The sequence below is a fragment of the Ictalurus punctatus genome, chromosome 21 (assembly GCF_001660625.3).
Source record: "Ictalurus punctatus breed USDA103 chromosome 21, Coco_2.0, whole genome shotgun sequence".
NCBI lineage: Eukaryota > Metazoa > Chordata > Actinopteri > Siluriformes > Ictaluridae > Ictalurus > Ictalurus punctatus.
In genome coordinates, this window is record NC_030436.2 from 20,352,449 (window position 1) to 20,373,056 (window position 20,608).

A 20,608-nucleotide genomic window follows, 5' to 3' on the forward strand; every position below is an offset into this window, starting at 1 on the left:
TGATATCTAAGTGTATTTTTACCTTGGTGTGTCCAAACTTGTCCTGGGTGTGGTCTACATCAGTGGAGGCCAGGAGTTTCTCAGCGGCTTTCTTGTTGTCAATGATCTGTCCCTCTGGGATGACACTGGCATTCAAAACTTTGTATCTACAGATTAATAAATTTATTCCACTTCATGGCGTAAATGAATGCTTAAGCACTTGGCCTTTTTGATGGTTGAAGTGAACTGTCTAGTTCCAGTGGGGGTAATGAGTGACTTAATCTGCATAAATTTCTAATAGAATGAATTTGTGTAAAAGTGTACCTCTGCTTGAAGTCACCATAGAGGTTTCTGCTGGGGAATCCCTTTCTACAGATTCTGATACCCTCCAGCCCTCCAGCACACCATTACACCTCAACTGGTGGATGACCAAGAAGTTCTCCATCAGACCTAAGCAATCATGGAATGCACAATAGAAGTTAGAAGTTTGTACACACCTAATCATATAATTTTAAAGTTTAAAACTTTTTAACGTATGACCTAAAAACAGCATGCCAATCTGTCTAATACATTCTAAAAATGGAAGGGTCTCTCAGCTGTGGAAAAGTAGTCAGCTGTTGCTGTCTTATGGTTACAGGAGAGTTTTAGAGATATCTTAAGTAGAATCTTGCATGTGTTGTTTTTTTTGTTGGCAGAAATCTGCAAATTTGATATTGTAAGCTTAACTGGATAAAGTTGCTTTATGTGTCCAAAAATACTTTCACAAGAATCACTTTAATAGGTTACATCTTGCTTTTATTGTCAAACATAAATAAAAATGACCAGAATATTGTAGTCTGTATATCCAGATACAAGAAATGTTTTTGAATAGTTTGACTATAATGCCATATTTCACAATTATAATTTATAAGTTACAGTACAGTAAGGTTTTTGCACAGCCGGTTTTAGCTGTTCAGGATCTTGTTATTGTGGTCAAACTGACTCCAACTTTCTGTGCTCTCAAGGAATGAGGGCTGACCCTTGAGACAGCTGGTGTGTGTATGTTAGAGATCTTTTAAAGGGCTCTAGGATTAAGTGTGTCCTGCCCTTTTGGTGTTAGTTACAGCTGTTTGGCTTGGCCTGTGCCCTGGGTTAACAACTGGCATCCTACATGACAAATTTGGCATGAACAGTTAAAATTGAACATGTCAGTAGCTTTGATATTTGAAATGAATTGCTGTCAAGCATATTTGTAATGTTAAATAACTTTCACCATCCTCTCGTACATGCCCTCTTCAGTATGCATGTGAGAAATACCACTCTTGAATTTTGAATTCATATTAACTTTCAAAGTGTCTATCTGAATGCACAAGCTAGTGTCACTTTGCATATCTGGTCTTGTGACCTTTCAGAATTCATGAAGTATTAAAGTAATGGTTTTTGTCCTCTATATTGTTTATTTTTATTTTTATTTTTTTTAGGAAAACCTAGCATTATCAATGTGTTATTAATGTTCAGTGATTCGTTATTAATTAAATTATCAAATGTAATAAATCTTTAAATTGTTAAAATGTTAGTATAATTAATACATTAAGATGTAAGACCTTTAGAAAAATACTAATTATTTTCAGTTAATTGTGTTTATGAAACTTGATCCCAGTTATTAGAATCGTTTTTTTTTTTTTTTTTTTTTTTTACTGGATGTATAAATTAACCTTGCTTCATGGGTTGTATATTTTCACTTAGTTCATGAGAAAACAGTTTCTAGTTAGTTGCGTTAGTATTAGTCTCATTCTTGTCATTGCAGTCCAGGGATCTGTCTCAATAAAGATTTCTGATGCTGGTTCTTTTCAATCTCTACATTTCCCGCTCATCGTGCAGGGTGTCCACGGCTCCTTAAAAAGTCTTAAAAAGTCTTAAATTCATTAATGTAAAAAAAGGGCCTTAATTAGCATTAAAATGTCTTGAATTCATGTAAAATGCAACCGAACCAACACTGTAAAGAAGATTTAGATAAAGCCATGTGACTGTGTTGCACTCAGAGTGTATGTGCGGCTCATCATTGTTTTAGAGCATCTCGGTTCACAGTAAACGCTGCTCCACACCAACTTCATCTCTGTCTGTGCTGTGAGTTTTGCTTTTACGTTAACATAATCTCAAACATTTTTGTGGGCAGAGGTTTACAGCATTTCTCCCGATTGGTGATAAGAAGTGAATTTGGCTTTCTGCCAAAATAAAAGCCACAAGGTCTAACACATAAAAGTGAATTAAGTCAGAAATATATTACTATTGTTATATTACTATTTGTACCCCAAATAAAAAATAATAATTATTATTAAGTATTATTTAGTGCAATAGTAATATTACAAAATAGCAGAGGTTTATATATATATATATATATATATATATATATATATATATATATATATATATATATATATAAAATTTTTCTTCTTTACAAAAAATGTATGGGCATTTATAACACTACTTGTTACATTACCCTGGCATTAAATTACAAAATAACTTGTAAACACTGCTGCAAGGGGGTTTCTAATAATATGGAAAGGAAATACTGGTTTTTTTTTTCTTTCACTGTTGGAGCAAATGGTAATGCAAAAAGGATATTTGCTCTGGTCTCCCATATACCTCTATAGAGGTTTACCCTGCTATAGTTTACTTAAACCCAAAAATGCATGTATGTGCATGAACATAATCCATTATAGCTGATGTATCGTGTAGCATGAATGAAGTGATGCGCAGGTCTTAAAATGTTTTGAATATTGTATTAAATTTGAAGTGCTGATTTGGCAGACTTTTCTAGAGTGACTTACATGTATCTCATTTATATATCTGAGCAGTTGTGGGTTAAGGGCCTTGCTCAAGGGCCCAACAGCGGCACCATGGCGCTGCTGTGGTTTGCACTCATGACTTTCCGATCAGTAGTCCAACGTCTTAACTACTGAGCTACCACTGAGCTGCATTATTCGACTTCTCTGAATTCCCAGTTGGGACAGTCAGTTTTTATTTATTTTTATGCCTAACCTTTATAATGACCTTAGTAGTGTTTTATGTGTAATAATACTAAAAAAGGATTAGCATAGCAAGCCTCCAGTTTATTATTACCAAAGTTCAACATTTGCATAAAATAGAACAACAAAGTCAGCAGCTGCTTGAAATGTAGAGTACCAGAACCAAACTCTGATCAGAAATATACATTTTGCATTTTATACCGCATTTTATTTAAACGTTTTTTAAATTTTTTTATTTTATTTATATTATTTTGTGAATGATATTTTATTGAACGGTCTAGCACTGTGAATTTAAGAGTGCAGTTTTGAAAGTATATTTGGTTTTGGTAAATGCTTGAAAATATCTACAGGTGTGCTAGCTCACTGCTGACTGAAAATATAGTAATTATGTCTAGTTTCAGACTTACAGACACTACACAGCGTTCAGATACACACTGATAAGGCATGAGTGCAGAAAACACACACAGAAAAATCAAGATTCAGGACACTGCATGAGGAAACCTTTATTTTCTATTGTTTAATTCTATTTAGCATTTTGTTTATGCCTTTTGAAGGAAACTTAATTTTTTAATGAAAAAACAACTAACAACAATTATTTTTAATAACAAACAGCATACAGTAATATTGTACAGTTCATTCAAATATTTATGCATGCAAGATACAGATCAGGTTACAGTACAAGGAATTGCAAAAATAATTGAACAATTTTTATACTTGACATCTGAGCATCCACTGGTTTTAAGTAACAATAGACTCAGTCGTTGTTGTTAAAGTACGTGTGGTGTCTGCAATCATCTAAAAAAAAAAAAAAAAAAAAAAAATAGGGTTGCATATTATTACTTGATCAATACTATTCTGTCCATAGAATCAGTGGCTGAAATCTGAATATTTAGTACTAAATGTTGCATTTCTTGTTTCTACAAACTCCATATTTATCCCACCAAATGCTGGATCTCTTATTTGATTTTCATTTCACACACCAAGATCAAGCAGAAAACAAAGTTTTACCAAGGACATTTAATCTGTCATTTGAGAATTGTCATACGTAAAAAAAAAAAAGTCTAATAAATAAATAAACAAACAAACAAATAAATAAATAAATAAATAAATACTTTAAAGAGAAATAATAATAATAACAACTTATATATATATATATATATATATATATTATACATACGCTTGCATAAATCTGGCCATGTTTACCAGTAACAATGAAAGAGTCTGGGGAACTATAAACGGTTGTAGGATGTGGGCTGTAGCCAGTCTGACTTCTAAGGAGCTCTTGGCCAGTTTGGCTGTGGTGAAGCACCCAAATGTCACTGGTGTAAAGTTGCAGCCCTTAAGTTGGTCCTATTCCTGAAAAAGAAAATGTTATTCTTGAAATGTATAGTGTCATACTTCTCACCAGTTGTTACTGGATTTACAGTTTATAAGTGATAAAGAGCAACTACAATTCCATTTGATCTGTTATATATATATATATATATATATATATATATATATATATATATATATATATATATATATATATATATATATATAAAACCTATGTATCATTAACTAGTTACATTTCACTTGTTTCCCCCTGAAGTGTGTTCAATACTAATATGAACTATTTAAAAACTGGTTGCTAAGAAGTGGCTAACAATTAATGAAGCTCAGTGGAATCTATGAAGATTAAATTCCCTTGTTTTGTTTCTGACAAAATAAACTGGGTATTCTATTGTAATTCACCTTATAAGACAGTTCCACTGTCAGCACAGCAGATGTCAGTAATGCTCAATACTATTGCGATTTGCGATTTCCCAGGGTACCCAAGACAGCTGATCCCTCTCCAACATTACTGCAGATTTAAAGAATGCAAAGCATAGATCTTTGCTGGAGCTCATATTACTATTACTAGTAATTATGCAGCTTTTTAAGTCTTGGCCAAGACAAATTTTTCCTTAAGTTTCAATAAAAATAAAAAAAATCTTTAAAATTAACAAAAGTGACACATATTTCATACCCCGATCAGCCATAACATTAAAATCACCTGCCAAATATTGTATAGGTCCCCCTACTCTACCTCAGCTCTGACCTGTCGAGGCATGGACTCCACAAGACCTCTGAAGGTGTGCTGTGGTATCTGGCGCCAAGACGTTAGCAGCAGATACTTTAAGTCTTGTAAGTTGCAAAGTGGGGCCTCCATGGATGGGACATGTTTGTCCAGCACATCCCACAGATGCTCGTTCGGATTGAGATATGGGGAATTTGGAGGCCGAGTCAACAGCTTGAACAATTTTGTCATGTTCCTCAAACTGTTCCTGAACCATTTTTGCAGTGGGGCAGGGCGCAATATCCTGCTGAAAGAGGCCACTGTAATTAGGGAAAACTGTTAGCATGAAGGGATGTACTTGGTCTGCAACAAGGTTTAGGTAGGTGGTACGTGTCAAAGTAACATCCACATGAATTCTAGGCCCCAAGTTTCCCAGCATAACATTGCCCAGAGCATCACACTGCCTCTGCTGGCTTACCTTATTCCCATAGTGCATCCTGGAGCCAAGTCATTTAAAAATGTTAAACTCTGGAAAGTGGCCCTATGGGTGCAATAAAAGGCTGGTATTCAATAGCCTTCTGTGTGCAGGGCCAGAAGAGTATAAAGACACATAACTTATCTGTAATAGGTATGACCTCAGAGCATCACTGTTTGGCAGCAATGTTTGAGCTTCATTGTGAGACCCATGTATCTTTGGTTCTCATAGCCAAACTGATCACAGTGGTTACACGCAAAGGAAGCAACTCTGTGCAAAAGAACCTAAAGTGAGTATGTACATTTAAAAAAATTGGTAGCAATGTCATTATGAGCAGTTAGCTATACTAATGTCATGCTATTGCTGTATACCAGCAATGATGATTTATACATATATGCATGCCATAAAACTGGATGATTTTGATGACTACTTTTTAATTAACACCCACTCACTTTTGATAGGCAGTACTGTAGCGTATCCAAAGCAGTGTAACGAGAAAGTCAGTTTTGAGCAGATGTAATGAAGTCAAGTGTGTAGCAATTTACAGTCATAAATATGAAACATATAGTTTCGCTGATAGATGATTTCAGATTATAAATTTGACCTATCAAAGTATGCTGACAGTAATTTCACTGCTTTACAGCTAGAGTACCTCATTAAAGCTTCTTATCATTTTTGATTGAAAATATATCTCTGTCAGTGTTCAGATAAAATAAGTTTGCCTGATAGATTGTACTGGCAGAATAATATTACAAGTACACGTTTGTCAGTTTTTACATTTGAAATGGAATGTTTTAAGCAAATTATCCAAATCATCATGGTGAACAGTTTATTTAATAAGGAGTATGTTGAATTTAGTGAACAAAGCCTTTTTACTTGTACAAAAATGTCATTTGGATTGATGGAACATTACATCTTCAGCCACTACAACTGTATGTTGTCTACCACTTTGTATTGATTATTACGCATTTGTATTTAAAAACTTTTTTCTAAACATTATAGGCAGTCAGTTCAAATAATTAAAACATGGAATCTGTCCTTGGCCAAGTACACAAATCTGAGAGAATATTGGGAACCTCTGCTAGTTTAGCTGGCTAGAAGGGCTAGAGCTCTGTCTTTACACAACTTTCTCCCAGTTTAGTAATATCTAATCCATTATCACCAAAAGTTTCTTCCTATTGCATGTTAGCCAAGAGGATGAGAGATATGCTTCCTCTGAGACATATTAAGACAGCCACAGCATCTTTTTGAAGTACCAGCTGCTGGAGCTGGAGGCTCTACCCAGGGATCAGGGCCAGTTTTGCTCTCTTGGACTCCTGGTCATGCATGATGCCATAACTATGGCATTGAATTTAAACTTCCAATCTCCTAATAGGTCACAGCCTTTGATGGTTGTGCCATTTGGAATCTCTTGAATTCTTAAGAAAGTTTAAAACTTGAATAAGGCAGTGTAGGATTAAATCTGGTAATGTCTGGAAAAATTATAAAATGCTACTTGTCATACTGTTATTTACATACAACTGCTATACTAAGGTCCATTTTTTAATTTGGCTTCTACGTTTGTCTAGGCATGGAAGCTTTTTGCTCCAAAGATTGAGAACAAAATACTATACTTCTAAAACAACACAACATATGTCCATGACATTCTTCAATATCAGGGGTTCTCAAACTTTTTGGAACCAGTGAGCCCATAAAATACATTTCATGGATCTGTTAGTACAGATTTATTTTATGAGCATAATCGAACTATTTAAATATTAGTCTTATTTTTCAAATGTGTACAGTAATATTTTTGCTATTTATTAGAGCCACAGAGCTTTTTATTTATTTATTTATTTATTTATTTTTTTAAAAAGGGCTTTCCACAAACAGACCACATTGGGCACATCTTTTTAGGTCAATTATTTATAGACATTTAAAAAACAATTGTGAGTCTTAGGTTAAACTCATTGAAATCAAGTGACCAGTTAGAATAGCAAATGGCAAGAACTCAATAATAAATAAACTAGCTCTCATAATGCTGGATTGTGATGTTTTTGTAGCAAAAACAAAACACAGGCCCCTTGATTATGCTTCAAGGACCCTACTTTGACAACCACTTCTTTATTAAAGATGATTGATCTTTTTATTTATTTATTTATTAATCTGTATGAGAGACTTGTTGTTCAGAATGATTGTGTGTGTGTGTGTGTGTGTGTGTGTGTGTGTGTGTGTGTGTGTGTGTGTGTGAGAGAGAGAGGCACCATATACTCATTTCACTCCACCTTATACATAACCTCTTGCCTTTAATTATGACCTAAATCTAGACTGGGTTGTAACATTACTTGGACCACTTTTGCTGGGTACTAGCCACTGCATACTGGGAACATTCCATGTCTAGCCATCACAGGTTGGCCCATGTCAAAGTTGCGTGCCCATTTTTCTTGCTTCCAACACATCAACTTCGAGAACTGACTCTTCACTTGCTGCCTAATATATCCCACCCCCTGTCGGTGGTTTTAATTTCATGGCTGATTGCTGTAAATCTGTAAAGAGTGTTAAAGTTAAAGTGATAAAACCTTGTAGGTGATGTCTAAGTTGCTAACTAATGGGACTCAAATGGAAAACAAAACACTGGGTAAAAGACAAAAGAATTTGTTTATTGTTATGCTGTTATTAGAACACAAGTAAGTCATATTATATGACTACTTCCAACACGGTCAAATCTGAAGTTCTCTCATTCTGCTTCCTTGCCCTGGAAAAAAATACAAGAAAATACATAAGGTATATTAGTTTGCATCACAGAACAAGACAGTAGTGAAATACTTGTAAAATGTATTGTAGATTCTGATTGAAAGTAGAGCAATATAATATGGCAGAACACACCTCAGATCTATAATCAAATGTCAAGTAAATTATTTTTATTTAAAATAGAGCATACCTTTCCAATATCTCTGCTCTTGGCTCTCAGCTTGTTGACCTGTGACTCAGCAATGTCCGCACGCTCCTGAGCTTCTTCTAGCTCGTGCTGCACTTTCCTATATCTGGACAGGTGAGTGTTGGCCTGCTCCTCCTTTTATAGTGGAGACAAAAGTTATAGAATGCATCTGCTTAGTACAAAACAAAAAAGAAGCGCTTTATGTAAATAAATTTTTTTTGCTGGCTTCTGTTGCATTTCATTTTACATTTTACAACTATCATACATTTTCTGAAATTAATTAGAACCTTATTCATAATAAAGCCTTGTTCCAAATATTTGGGTCAAAAATATACTGCAAAGCAATAATAACTTACAGCTTCCTCAGCCTGCCTCTTGTAGGCCTTCACTTTCAGCTGCAGTTTGTCCACCAGATCCTGCAGTCTATTCACATTCTTCTTGTCCTCCTCAGTCTGTTCATTTAAATATTAATAATAGTTTTTATTTGGTAGATATTTTGGATACTTTGTACAGCTTGTAATATACATTATATTTTATTACCTGGTAGGTGAGTTCCTTCACTCTCCTCTCATATTTACGTACTCCTTTAACAGCATCAGCACCACGTCTCTGCTCAGCTTCGACTTCACTCTCCAGCTCACGCACCTGTAAAATTAACGTTATTTTTCAAATGCTAATCGGTAACCAAAATATCAGAAGATCACAATTACAGTGTTTTAATTTCACAGCGTGTAATATACCCTGGCTTCCAGTTTCTGGAGCTGCTTCTTTCCACCTTTCATTGCAAGGTTCTCAGCCTCATCCAGACGGTGCTGCAGATCTTTTACTGTGACTTCAAGATTCTTCTTCATTCTCTCCAGATGGGCACTGGTGTCTTGCTCCTTCTTCAGCTCCTCTGCCATCATGGCAGCCTAAATTGTGAGGAGAACATGTATTTCATGTATAACCTTATAGGATGTTTCTTCCAGATGGTCTCTACAACAATTGTCAAATAATTGTGATTCTATTACTGAAGTTACTCACATCAGTGATAGCCTTCTTTGCCTTCTCTTCGGCATTTCGTGCTTCCTGGACTGTGTCCTCTACCTCACCTTGGATTTGAACAAGATCTGCCTCAAGCTTCTTCTTGGTATTGATAAGGCTGGTGTTCTGGAGTGAAATGTGTGGTTAGTATTTTGATGTATTTCATTTCGTATGTATATTTTTATATAATTTTTTAAATATATTTATATTTATTATTTATATTATTTTTTATCAATAACATGTTGATGTGTCTTTCCTACCTGAGAGTGCAGCAGTGTCACACGCTCACTGGCATCAACCAGCTCTTGTTCTGCCACTTTGCGGCCTCTCTCTGTCTGCTCCAGTGCAGCTCTCAGTTCCTCAATCTCTGCCAGCATCAGGTTATTCCTGCGCTCTACCATGGCCACTTGCTCTTTCATGTCTTCCTGTCCTCTGATAGCCTCATCAAGGTGTAGTTGGGCATCCTGTAGGAAATTTGGAGACGATTTATCTCTCTTACCTGATACCAGACAAGGCAGTAACTAAGACTAAGAAATATTGTGTGCATTCAAATACCTTGAGCTGTCCTTGGACATTTCTGAGCTGTTTCTGGGCCTCAGCAGCCTGGCGGTTGGCATGGCTCAGCTGAATCTCCATTTCATTGAGATCTCCCTCCATCTTCTTCTTGACCCTCAAAGCATCATTCCTGCTCCTGACTTCAGAGTCCAGAGTAGTCTGCATGGACTCAATCACCCTCTGGCTGTTTCTCTTGATCTGCTCCATCTCCTCGTCCTTCTCCGCCAGTTTCCTGTCTATTTCACTTTTCACTTGAGTGAGCTCTAGTTGAACACGAAGAATCTTGGATTCCTCATGCTCAAGTGTGCCCTGAAGTATTATGAAAAGAATATGTTACATTTTCTATATTGGATTCTGTATCTGGATTGGATTTCCATTCAAATAAAAATGGAAACTAAATATGTATTTTAGTACCTCAGCCTCTTCTAGGGCAGTTTGGATTTCTGATTTCTCAGTTTCCACTGTCTTCTTTGATTTCTCCAGCTCATGAATGGTCTTTCCAGTTTCACCAAGTTGTTCAGTCAGGTCAGAGATCTCCTCTATGAAAATTTTGAATCTTTTTGAGTAACACTACAGTTTTTTGTTTTAAAAGTAACTTTTTGTGTAATCTTAAGAATAATACATACGTTGCAGATTTTTATTCTCTCTCTTTAGGGTCTCCAGATGGTCAAGAGCTTCCTCGTACGAGTTCTTCATCTTGAAGAGTTCAGTGCTGAGAGAACGAGCCTCTTTTTGAGCTCCCTCTAGTTCAGCCTGACCTTCTTCATACTTCTGCTTCCATTCTGCCAAGACCTGAACATAACCACATATAAAATGTCTACACATTATGTACATCTATGGATAGAGTGATTGATTTTCAAACAAATGTTCACCTTGTCGAAGTTCCTTTGCTTTTTGTCAAGGTTTGCTGCAAGGGCATTGGCTCTCTCCACATCGATCATGAGGTCCTCCACTTCACCCTGCAATCTCTGCTTGGTCTTCTCCAGAGAAGCACATTTTGAGTTCACAGCTTCAATGGTTTCCTCAGCCTCTTGAAGCCGCTGAGCAAGCTTTTTCCTTGTTGTAAAAAAAAGTTTTGTTGCCATCTTTGGTAAAAATGCTTTAAGGGATTCATTTTTCCATTCAAACATGTTTTATGTTTTTTTTTTTCTTACTTGGCCTCCTCAAGCTCCTCAGTACGCTGGATGGCATCGGTCTCGTATTTGGTTCTCCACTGAGCCACCTCACTGTTGGCCTTGGACATTGCACGCTGAAGCTCAGCCTTGGCCTCCTGCTCTTCTTCAAACTGCTCTCTGAGCAGATCACAGTCATGACGAGCTGATTGGACACTATGAGCGAGGGCATTCTTGGCCTATAGAACAAATCAGTGTCATGAAATTGATTTAATCACAGATCATTCAAGGTTTTTAAAACTATGCATTGTCTTACTACTAATAGATACATACTTTTACTTCCTCTTCAATCTGTCTCTTGAGTTCCTCAATCTGTTGAGTGTGGGCCTGCTTGCCTCTGGTCAACTGAGAAACAAGAGCTTCTTTCTCCTCTAGTTGGCGTCCAAACTCACCTTTGATCACAAAATAAATTGGCACTCATGGCATTGCTTTCTTTGACCATATCTGTGATTTTCTTTTTCTGTATTGTATTAGTATGTGGTTTTGTTCTCTTTAAAGTATTATACTCACCATTTTCAGTCTGTAGCCGTGCTTTTTGCGCATTTACGTCATTAAGTTGACGTGTGTGTTCATCATTCCTGGTTTTTAGCTCGCTTAATTGGTCCTCTAATGTACGGCACATCTTCTCAAGATTAGACTAGACAATGAAAGCAGTTAATGTTTTTATTATCATTGTTGCAGTTAGTAGTAGTTGTTGTTGTAGTATTATAAACAAATAAATAAATTAACAAGTTAATTAATGAATTAATTAATGTTGGTGTTCATTTTTAAGGATATTTTAAAGAAACTTGCCTTTGATTTTGCCACAGCCTCCAAGTTACTTGCCAGATCATCTATTTCCATCTTATATTCACTCTTTTCCTTCTCCAGCTTCTGTTTGACACGCTGGAGGTTGTCGATCTGCTCTCCAAGCTCAGCAACACTGTCAGCTTGTTTCTTGCGGAGTGCAGCAGCTGTGGCTTCATGCTGCAGAGTGGACTCTTCCAGATCACGACGCAGTTTCTGGAACTCGGCCTCACGCTTCTTGTTCATCTCGATCTGAGCAGCAGTGGCACCTCCAGCTTCCTCAAGCCTCTCACTGATCTCCTCAAGTTCCCTGGAGAGATCCGCTCTCTGCTTCTCAACTTTAGCACGAGCTGCACGCTCAGCCTCAATTTCTTCCTCCAGCTCCTCAATACGAGCCTACAGTGTTTTCAGTATAGTATAAATAATGCAGTTTATATTTACTTCCTTATTCTGCATTGAATTTTTCTTGTAACTCACCTGAAGTTCCTTGATCTTCTTTTGCAGCTGAGCACCCAACGATTGTTCATCCTCAATTTTCCCAAGAAGCTGGCTAACCTCAAAATCCTTCCTGTAAATCAGTAAATCACAATTTATTATTAAAATATAATAACAGTAAGAACAGAAAATAAAATTAATTTGTAGTACATGCTCTCACCTTTTGATCTTTTCGTCAGACTGCTGCTTGTCATTCTCCAGGTCCATTATTGACTCCTGGGCCAGTTTCAGGTCACCCTCAAGCTTTCTCTTGGCTCTCTCAAGGTCCATACGCAGCTTCTTTTCTTGTTCCAGAGAACCTTCCAGCTAAATTGTCCAGAAATTAATTAATTTATAATCAACAGTAAGACATAAATAACTTTGGGAGTGCAGAATGTATCCTTACATCATCGACTTGTTGCTCAAGTTTTGTCTTTGATTTGGTCAGAGTGTTGACTTTGTCTTCCTCTGCCTGGAGATCATCCAGAGTCTGCTGGTGTGCCTCTTGGAGGGCTTTCTTTTCTTTGCTTAATTTAGCAATAGCTTCATCTTGTGAAGTCATCTCTTCAGTAAGGTTTTTTACCTATGAATAAAACATTGACTTTAATTTACCATATTCACTATATATATATATATATATATATATATATATATATATATATATATATATATATATATATATATAATAAAAATATTAAAAATCTAGTAAAATATTGAGTCAAATTTAAACCTTGTTCTCAGTGGCATGTTTCTCCTTTTCCACTTTGGCCAAGGTGAGCTCCAGGTCATCAATGTCCTTCTTCAGCTCAGAACACTCATCCTCCAGTTTCCTCTTCTTGGCAGTCAGCTCAGCATTAATTTCCTCCTCATCCTCCAGTCTCTCATTTGTCTCTTTGAGTTTAGCTTCAAGCTGGATCTTGCTCTTGATGAGTCCCTCACACCTTTCCTCAGCATCAGACAGGTTTTCTGATTCCTGTTCATCCAAATGCCTTATTATAATAGCTTTATTTATTTAGAATGATAAATATTTATTCTGTTTTTATTTATCCTCCCTTTGTTTATTTTTCTTACTAATTTCGAATTGCTGCTCATTCTTCATCATGGGGCGATGTAATAAAAGTAATGACTGCCCCTTAAGCATGCATGAGCTCATTGTTGGCAAGTGTAGCTGTGATTGCTAGGAAAGAGATTAGAATGTCACCCTTTCCCCCAGGATTACAACCAATTTTACTGTCTTATACTTCCGGCCAAGGATGTCTGTGGCATCTTAGGGGTTTGAACTAACAGTGATTGGCAATAGGGCAAATGCTCCTCTGTTGTGTGACACAGGAGCCCCATGGTTTTATTGTTAATTTCCCCTGTATACAGAGCTAGGTAGCTGCATGCTAGGTACGTTTTAAAAACTTACAGCTGCCACTTGCAGTTGCAGGTCATTTTTCTCTTGTAGCAGAGACACCATTTTCTCCTCGAGCTCTTTCTTCTTGGCCAGTGCCTTTGTCAAGTCCTCCTTCATTTTATCAAAGTTCTCCTTCATGGCAGCCATTTCCTTCTCAGTCTCTGCAGACTTGAGAAGAGGCTTGATCTTGAAGTACAGCTTCATCCATGGCCAGTGTTTCACATTCATGAATGAGCGGATGTTGTATTGAATCGCAAAGATGGCCTCTCTGTTAAAGGATTATTCAGGTCAGTTTGTTGAATCAAATTTAAAATTTGTTAATGGTCATGTGAGTATCATACCTTCTCTCCATCATCTTGATAAACTCCCTTCTCATGAGGAAACCACGGCATAAAGCCTGAGTCATGGTCACTAGCTCAGCTAGTTTGTCATCTCGCATCTCTTCAAGAGTACCCAGAAGACCAGCTTTGAAGAACACCTGTAAAATGCTTACATTATTTTACTTGGTTCTCATTAGATGGATTAACAATATGAAAATTTATCAGACTTACTTTGGTGTGTCCAAACTTGTACTGGGTGTGGTCCACATCAATGGAGCCCAGCAGTTTCTCTGAAGCTTTTTTGTTGTCAATGAACTGTCCTTCTGGGATGACACTGGCATTCAAGACTTTGTATCTGTTTTTAAATTTACAACATAATTAAGACATAAGAACAGCAGAAACATTACAAATATTGAGCTGTAGTAACTAAATAAATGACCTCTGCTTGAAGTCACCGTAGAGGATTCTGCTTGGGAATCCCTTTCTGCAGATTCTGATACCCTCCAGCACACCATTACACCTCAACTGGTGGATGACCAGAAAGTTCTCCATCAGACCTAGAGTAGACAAATGAATCAGTTTCCTACTGCATCATTAACATCTGCAAATCAATTAACACCAAAAAGAGATCAACATACCTGGAGTCTTAGACTCGTTGGGAATCAAGCAACGTACAAAGTGGGGGTGAGTGCTCCTCAAATTCGTCATCAGTTTGCCCAAGTTTTCCTGTAGAATTGTAGGCAATAACATGCAAGTTTTCATTTGCAGAACTCAGTTGATAAACACTTGTTTATACCCTTCTCAAAGGTAAAATGTTTCTTACCCTAAACAGAGCAGACACTGTCTGGAAGGAGCCACCCTTCTTTTTCCCACCTTTCTTTCCACCACTCTCGGCTTCAAGGAAGATGTGATTAAATTAGAATTAACAGACGTTGCTGTTATCTTTTTATTTACTTGATGTATTTAAGACCACACATGCTATAATTGTCACATTTTACCAATGATTTTTGATGTTATTCCTGTTCTATAGCTTATTTGGTTCTTGCACTATGGGATTACCTCAAAGAATCATGTATATTGCTAAAGAACTAAGAATACCAAAAGCTCATACTTATAATTATTGAATTTACAACTATTAAAATATATCAAGGTTAATCTTACCCTCAGCTGATGCATGGGCTACATACAGGAAGCACAGCAGTTTATTTGCTGACTTCTGGTACAGCTGCACAACAGAGTCATTCAGTGGATCCTTGTTCTTGTCCAACCAGCCAACAATGTTGTAGTCCACAGTGCCGGCGTAGTGCACCAGGGAGAAGTGGGCCTCAGCTTTGCCTTTGGCGGGCTTTGGCTTTTGAAAGGCAGCACTTTTTCCAAGGTGCTGGTCATGCAGCTTGTTCTTGAAGGATGTGTCTGTGGCTTTGGGGAACATGCACTCCTCTTCAAGGATGGAGAAGATGCCCATTGGCTGATAGAAGAAAAAGAATGTTTATTAAGCACAATGTTGACAAAGGCTTTGTTGGGGAAGGAAAAAAAAATCTATTACCTTCTCAATAAGTTCAATGCAGGCAGCCAAATCCATTCCGAAGTCAATGAACTCCCACTCAATACCTTCTTTCTTGTACTCCTCTTGTTCCAGCACGAACATGTGGTGGTTGAAAAACTGTTGCAATTTCTCATTTGTGAAGTTAATGCAGAGCTGCTCCAAGCTGTTGAACTGTAGATCAATATATTAGAAAATCTACATTTCCAAATTATTGTTTAAACCAGTGGAACACTCTTCATGGAGAAAAACAAATATTTACATCAAAGATCTCAAATCCAGCGATGTCCAGCACACCAATGAAGAACTGTCTTGGCTGCTTTGTGTCCAGCATCTCATTAATTCGGATGACCATCCACAAGAACATTTTCTCATAGATGGATTTGCAGAGGGCACTGACAGCATTGTTCACCTGAGAAAAGTACATAGATTTACTATAGGCACTTTTATCTTAGAAGAAAGTTGGGATACAATCACATATCTGAACAGTTTTGGGGTTAAAGACATTGCTCAAAAGGCCCGCATTGGTTTGAACTCTGATTGTTGCTCAGAAAATTAACCACAAAGCTACCACTTTTTCAGAGAGGACACGTTACCTGAGGAACAGTCTGGCCTTTGGTCACAAACTCATTTCCGACTTTGACTCTGGGGTAGCACAAAGCTTTAAGCATGTCGGCTGAGTTCAGGCCAATGAGGTAGGCGATTTTATCAGCCACTATTAAGAACAAAAGAAACTAATAAGTTTAGCCAGTTTTGTTTTTGACCACTGTATTCAACCTATAGTGAAACCGTCACTTACCCTCAGTGCCATCAGGCTCAGCCTGCTCCTCCCTCTGCTTCTGCTTGAACTTCATGTTTCCATGATGCACCACAGCACCGGTGAGCTTGTAGATGTTAATTTTCTCATCAGCGGTGAAGCCGAGGATGTCAATAGCTGTCTGTTATATGAAAGATGATTTTATATACAATTAGAATTGAACATTCAACATATGTATCTTGAAGAGTTTAGAATTTATGCTTACATCTGTGGCAATGAACTCCTCCACATCATTGATGCTCTTGACTGTGATTTCACCCTGGCTGATCATTGGGTAGTCGTAGGGGTTGGTTGTAATGAGTAGTGCCTCTGTTTAAAAAAAAAAAAAAAAGCGGAGATGGTGATGTCAGTTATATATTTGAGTGACTGGTTTGTCTGAGTCTTAAATCTAATTGTAAATTATTGTTGTCTTCATACCAAGCAGTTCTGGTTTGTGTCCAGTCATGAGCTGGTAGAAAATGTGGTAGCTTCTCTCAGCAGACAACTGGAAAGTGACTCTTGACTTTTCCAGCAGATCTATTAATGTAACATGTTAGTCTGTTGACCCCGACTATAATAAAATTGACCAATGTAGAATATACTTCTAATGAGTATAATCTACTCTTATATAAAGGAGTCTTACAAGTTTCAATGTCAGCAGAGGCCAGCTTTCCTGTGGTCCCAAAATGGATTCTGATAAATTTGCCCTAAAATGAGAAATTGGGTGTATTAGTATTTTAATTGATCGTTGTCCCCTGCAGTTTAATAAAGTATGCTAAATGGTCATATATTCAAATACATTTCTATTAAAAATCTGGATACTTACAAAACGAGATGAGTTGTCATTCCTCACAGTTTTGGCATTACCATAAGCCTCCAGCAAGGGGTTTGCTGCGATGATTTGGTCCTCCAGCGATCCCTAAATAAATTGACAGTTGCTTATAATAGGTGCCTGATCAATGAGTGTCAATATGCAGATAATAACTGACCTACCTGCATTTTCCCAGGAGTAGGCTCTGTCTTCTTCTGTCCAGACACTGCAATTGTCGCAAAGTACTGGATGACACGTTTGGTGTTCACAGTCTTTCCTGCACCAGATTCTCCACTGGGAATTCACATGCACAAAGTAGAGGGGGGAAAAAATATTTCTCATGTGATTATGTGTGATGCACTCTTACACAAACACATACAATATCTGATTGCTAATCCATTTCTGTACTTACGTGATCAGGATAGATTGGTTCTCCCTGTCTGCAAAATACATTTAAATCAGTGAGTTTAACTATTTTCTGTGTAGTTTACTTAAATGATTTTTGTTCAGAAAACAAAAAAAGTACCAGTGAGCATGAACTGATAGGCGTTATCAGAGATCGAAAAGATGTGAGGTGGGGCTTCAACCCTCTTTTTGCCTCTGTATGCAGTCACAACGACTGCGTCGTACACTGGGAGCCACTTGTAGGGGTTCACAGTGACGCAGAACAACCCTGAGTAGGTCTGAGGGAGAGTCAGGAGAGTCAGTATGTAGTATCACGTTATGCTTTTTTATCTTAATTTTTCAGAGTTGATTCTTTGTCAAACTTACGTAGATCATCCATGCTGCGTAACGCTCTTTGAGGTTATACAGCACAGCAGGTTCGTTGAGGTGGGTCATCATGGCCATGTCCTCAATTTTATCAAATTTTGGAGGGTTCATGGGAAAAATGTCATCTTCCTTAACTGTGAGAGTCTATAGGAAAAATTTTTTAATTGGGAATTACATATGACTTCATGAGATTTAAAAATAGTTGCTGGGTTATATGGGAGGCATTTGCTTCTTTGAAAAGAGATTTACTTACTTTTCCACATAAAGTTTTGACAGTGGCTTTGCCACCTTCTTTGCTTTGCAGAACCCCTTTGAGGTACATTTCACTGGGCTCAGAAACGAAGTATGCTGTTTTGGCATCAAAAGGTTTGTTCTGAGACTCAATCCTCTCTCTCTCTGGCTTCCGGAGGAAGATGGCCGCCGGGCCAAAACATTCCATTTCTCCATCTCCCATTCTGTGATTTTACTTTCAGATATACGAAAAATATATATTTCATGAATATAGAAAAATATAACCAGTGTTACTTTTATTGAAAAGTTTTGTTGCAAACTGAAACTGAATTTCCTCAAATCATAATAGGGGCTTTTACTGAACTACCAATGTATTTTACAGTAGATTAAGCAATAAAAATTATTTTCATACAGTTTACCTTTATCCCTGCTCCGAGAGAAACTTGTCTTGTTGTTGCTGACTGGAGATGCTGAATGGAAAAAAAAATATGTTTTTTTTTAATTTGTTAAATGAATCAATAACATTATTAATTCCTTGGATCCAGTACACATTCATTGTCACTCACCTTTCCTGGGTGCCTGCCGATCTTCAGTGGAGTATAAGATGGCTTCTTATATAGAGGAGTAAATGTTAAGTCAGCAAAGGCTGGCGTGCTCTATATGGACATGCTCCATTTAGGTGTGAATTTTTGCACACTTGATGCCTTCAGTCACATCTATGACATTGACCTTTGGATTGTCATGTTCATGTTTTGATCAGTTACATTAAATATGACCTCAATTATTACTGTTCTTTTTCAATTTAGATGTTAAGCCCAAGTGGCTTCAAATTGGCCTCAGTGTGAAATCCAATTTAAATAAAAGATTATTCCATTTGTTTAGAATGCAATGTAATGTCACTGTGTCGAAGGACAATTTGCCAAGACATTGTTGAGATTTCTTAGTATATATTTAAGGGTCTGATTTGTGGCCAAGGTTCTCTTGAGTGAACGTTCTGAAGGGTATCCGTTACTGGAGTGCAGACATTGTTTGGAGTGCAGACATTGTTTAGATCTTATGTGGATCCTAAGCTCTTTAATGCACCTTGGCATTAGAATAGAGCTCAGTATAGCTGTGGAGGAGCTCTCGGATGTCGCTGGCACTCTACACCAAAGGCCTTGGGAACATTTCTTTTGACAAAGAAGGAAATGTACGCGCAACAGTTGTCATTCTATGATAATCATGATATTTATACTTCAGCAGTGAGAGTAAGGTTGTGTGGAAGACTTGAAGATTTAAATAGTATATTCCTCATGTTTGTTGTGTAGTGTGGTGAAACTTTAGAAAAGTAAGAATTTATGAATTTGAAGTTATTTGCAGAAAAATATGATTTTTATTAATTTAAATGATTTCTAGTATTTGTCATCCTTATTGTCTTAATCAAATAAATGAAACAGGTCTACACTTTACATTGGGGATATGGATATTTTTAGTATTAAGTGTCTTACTGTGAGGAAAAAAAAAGTTCCCCTTTTCCACTCTTTATTAGGAGACGAGAGGTGCTTAAGTCAGACCTCCTTTTAGATAGCCTTGACCTTTCTCTAAGAAAGAATTTCTTGTCTCCTGTGGTCAGATATATGATTGAACTGTCAGTTGTGCATACTGAGACATTATTAAAGTCACACTACATATCTGGGACGATATCTTGAGATATTAAGAACTCAGTTATAATAAATGCCATAGCATCATTTGATCTTTTGCTCTTGTAGACTGATGCTTATTTAAAATTAAATACAAGAATAGTTATTGATATTGAGGGGAGTTGATATTTGTTTGTCAGGGAAAGCTGGTGTGTTCTGGGTATTCTGGCGCACTATGGCTGCCATTGCATCATCCAGGTGGATGCTGCACACTGGTGGTGGTTGAGTAGATTTCCCCCCATACAATGTAAAGTGCTTTGAGTGTCTAGTGTTAAATAAATCTAAGGAATTATTAATTATGAAAGTAATTTGCAGTATATTTGCAACATTTCATGTCGTCCTGTCGGAAGTCTGAGATCTGCCCATCATCCCCAAATGTTGCAGTAATTGTCTTTTGTTTATTTGTAGTTATTTTCTTGTGGCATACATTTTCAACTAACAACCTAATAGGCACCGTTAACATGGAGTCAGAAAGTGTTAAAGTGTGTAAATGTTAATGTGGCCTGGGCTATTCTTCCAACTCATGTCACTGTTGTTATGTGTGTTAACATATTAACATGCATATGAGTCAGTAAATATACCAACCTCAAAGTTTATAGCCTGTTGTTACCATCACGGTTAGTCATATAATGAG

General features: G+C 37.0%; 1 protein-coding gene across 1 annotated transcript; it reads right to left on the reverse strand.

Moving 5' to 3' along the window:
* Nucleotides 1-8,118: 8,118 nt before the first annotated feature.
* LOC108254796 (myosin heavy chain, fast skeletal muscle) lies at nucleotides 8,119-18,922 on the reverse strand. Its single transcript, XM_017450116.3, has 41 exons — nucleotides 18,862-18,922; nucleotides 18,715-18,765; nucleotides 18,318-18,530; nucleotides 18,065-18,208; nucleotides 17,820-17,976; nucleotides 17,706-17,733; nucleotides 17,476-17,587; nucleotides 17,309-17,401; nucleotides 17,126-17,189; nucleotides 16,921-17,019; nucleotides 16,709-16,812; nucleotides 16,486-16,624; nucleotides 16,283-16,401; nucleotides 15,949-16,098; nucleotides 15,690-15,860; nucleotides 15,305-15,611; nucleotides 14,967-15,037; nucleotides 14,782-14,869; nucleotides 14,583-14,700; nucleotides 14,375-14,498; nucleotides 14,165-14,301; nucleotides 13,836-14,091; nucleotides 13,158-13,400; nucleotides 12,834-13,010; nucleotides 12,609-12,754; nucleotides 12,431-12,521; nucleotides 11,960-12,349; nucleotides 11,678-11,804; nucleotides 11,441-11,559; nucleotides 11,150-11,346; nucleotides 10,868-11,051; nucleotides 10,622-10,787; nucleotides 10,410-10,534; nucleotides 9,996-10,304; nucleotides 9,701-9,904; nucleotides 9,441-9,566; nucleotides 9,158-9,328; nucleotides 8,958-9,062; nucleotides 8,774-8,869; nucleotides 8,421-8,552; nucleotides 8,119-8,234 (listed from the first exon to the last, which is right to left on the reverse strand). Exons 3-41 carry the CDS (start codon nucleotides 18,516-18,518, stop codon nucleotides 8,217-8,219), a joined length of 5,808 nt encoding a protein of 1,935 aa, XP_017305605.1. The 5' UTR covers nucleotides 18,519-18,530; nucleotides 18,715-18,765; nucleotides 18,862-18,922; the 3' UTR covers nucleotides 8,119-8,216.
* Between the last annotated feature and the right edge of the window lie 1,686 nt (nucleotides 18,923-20,608).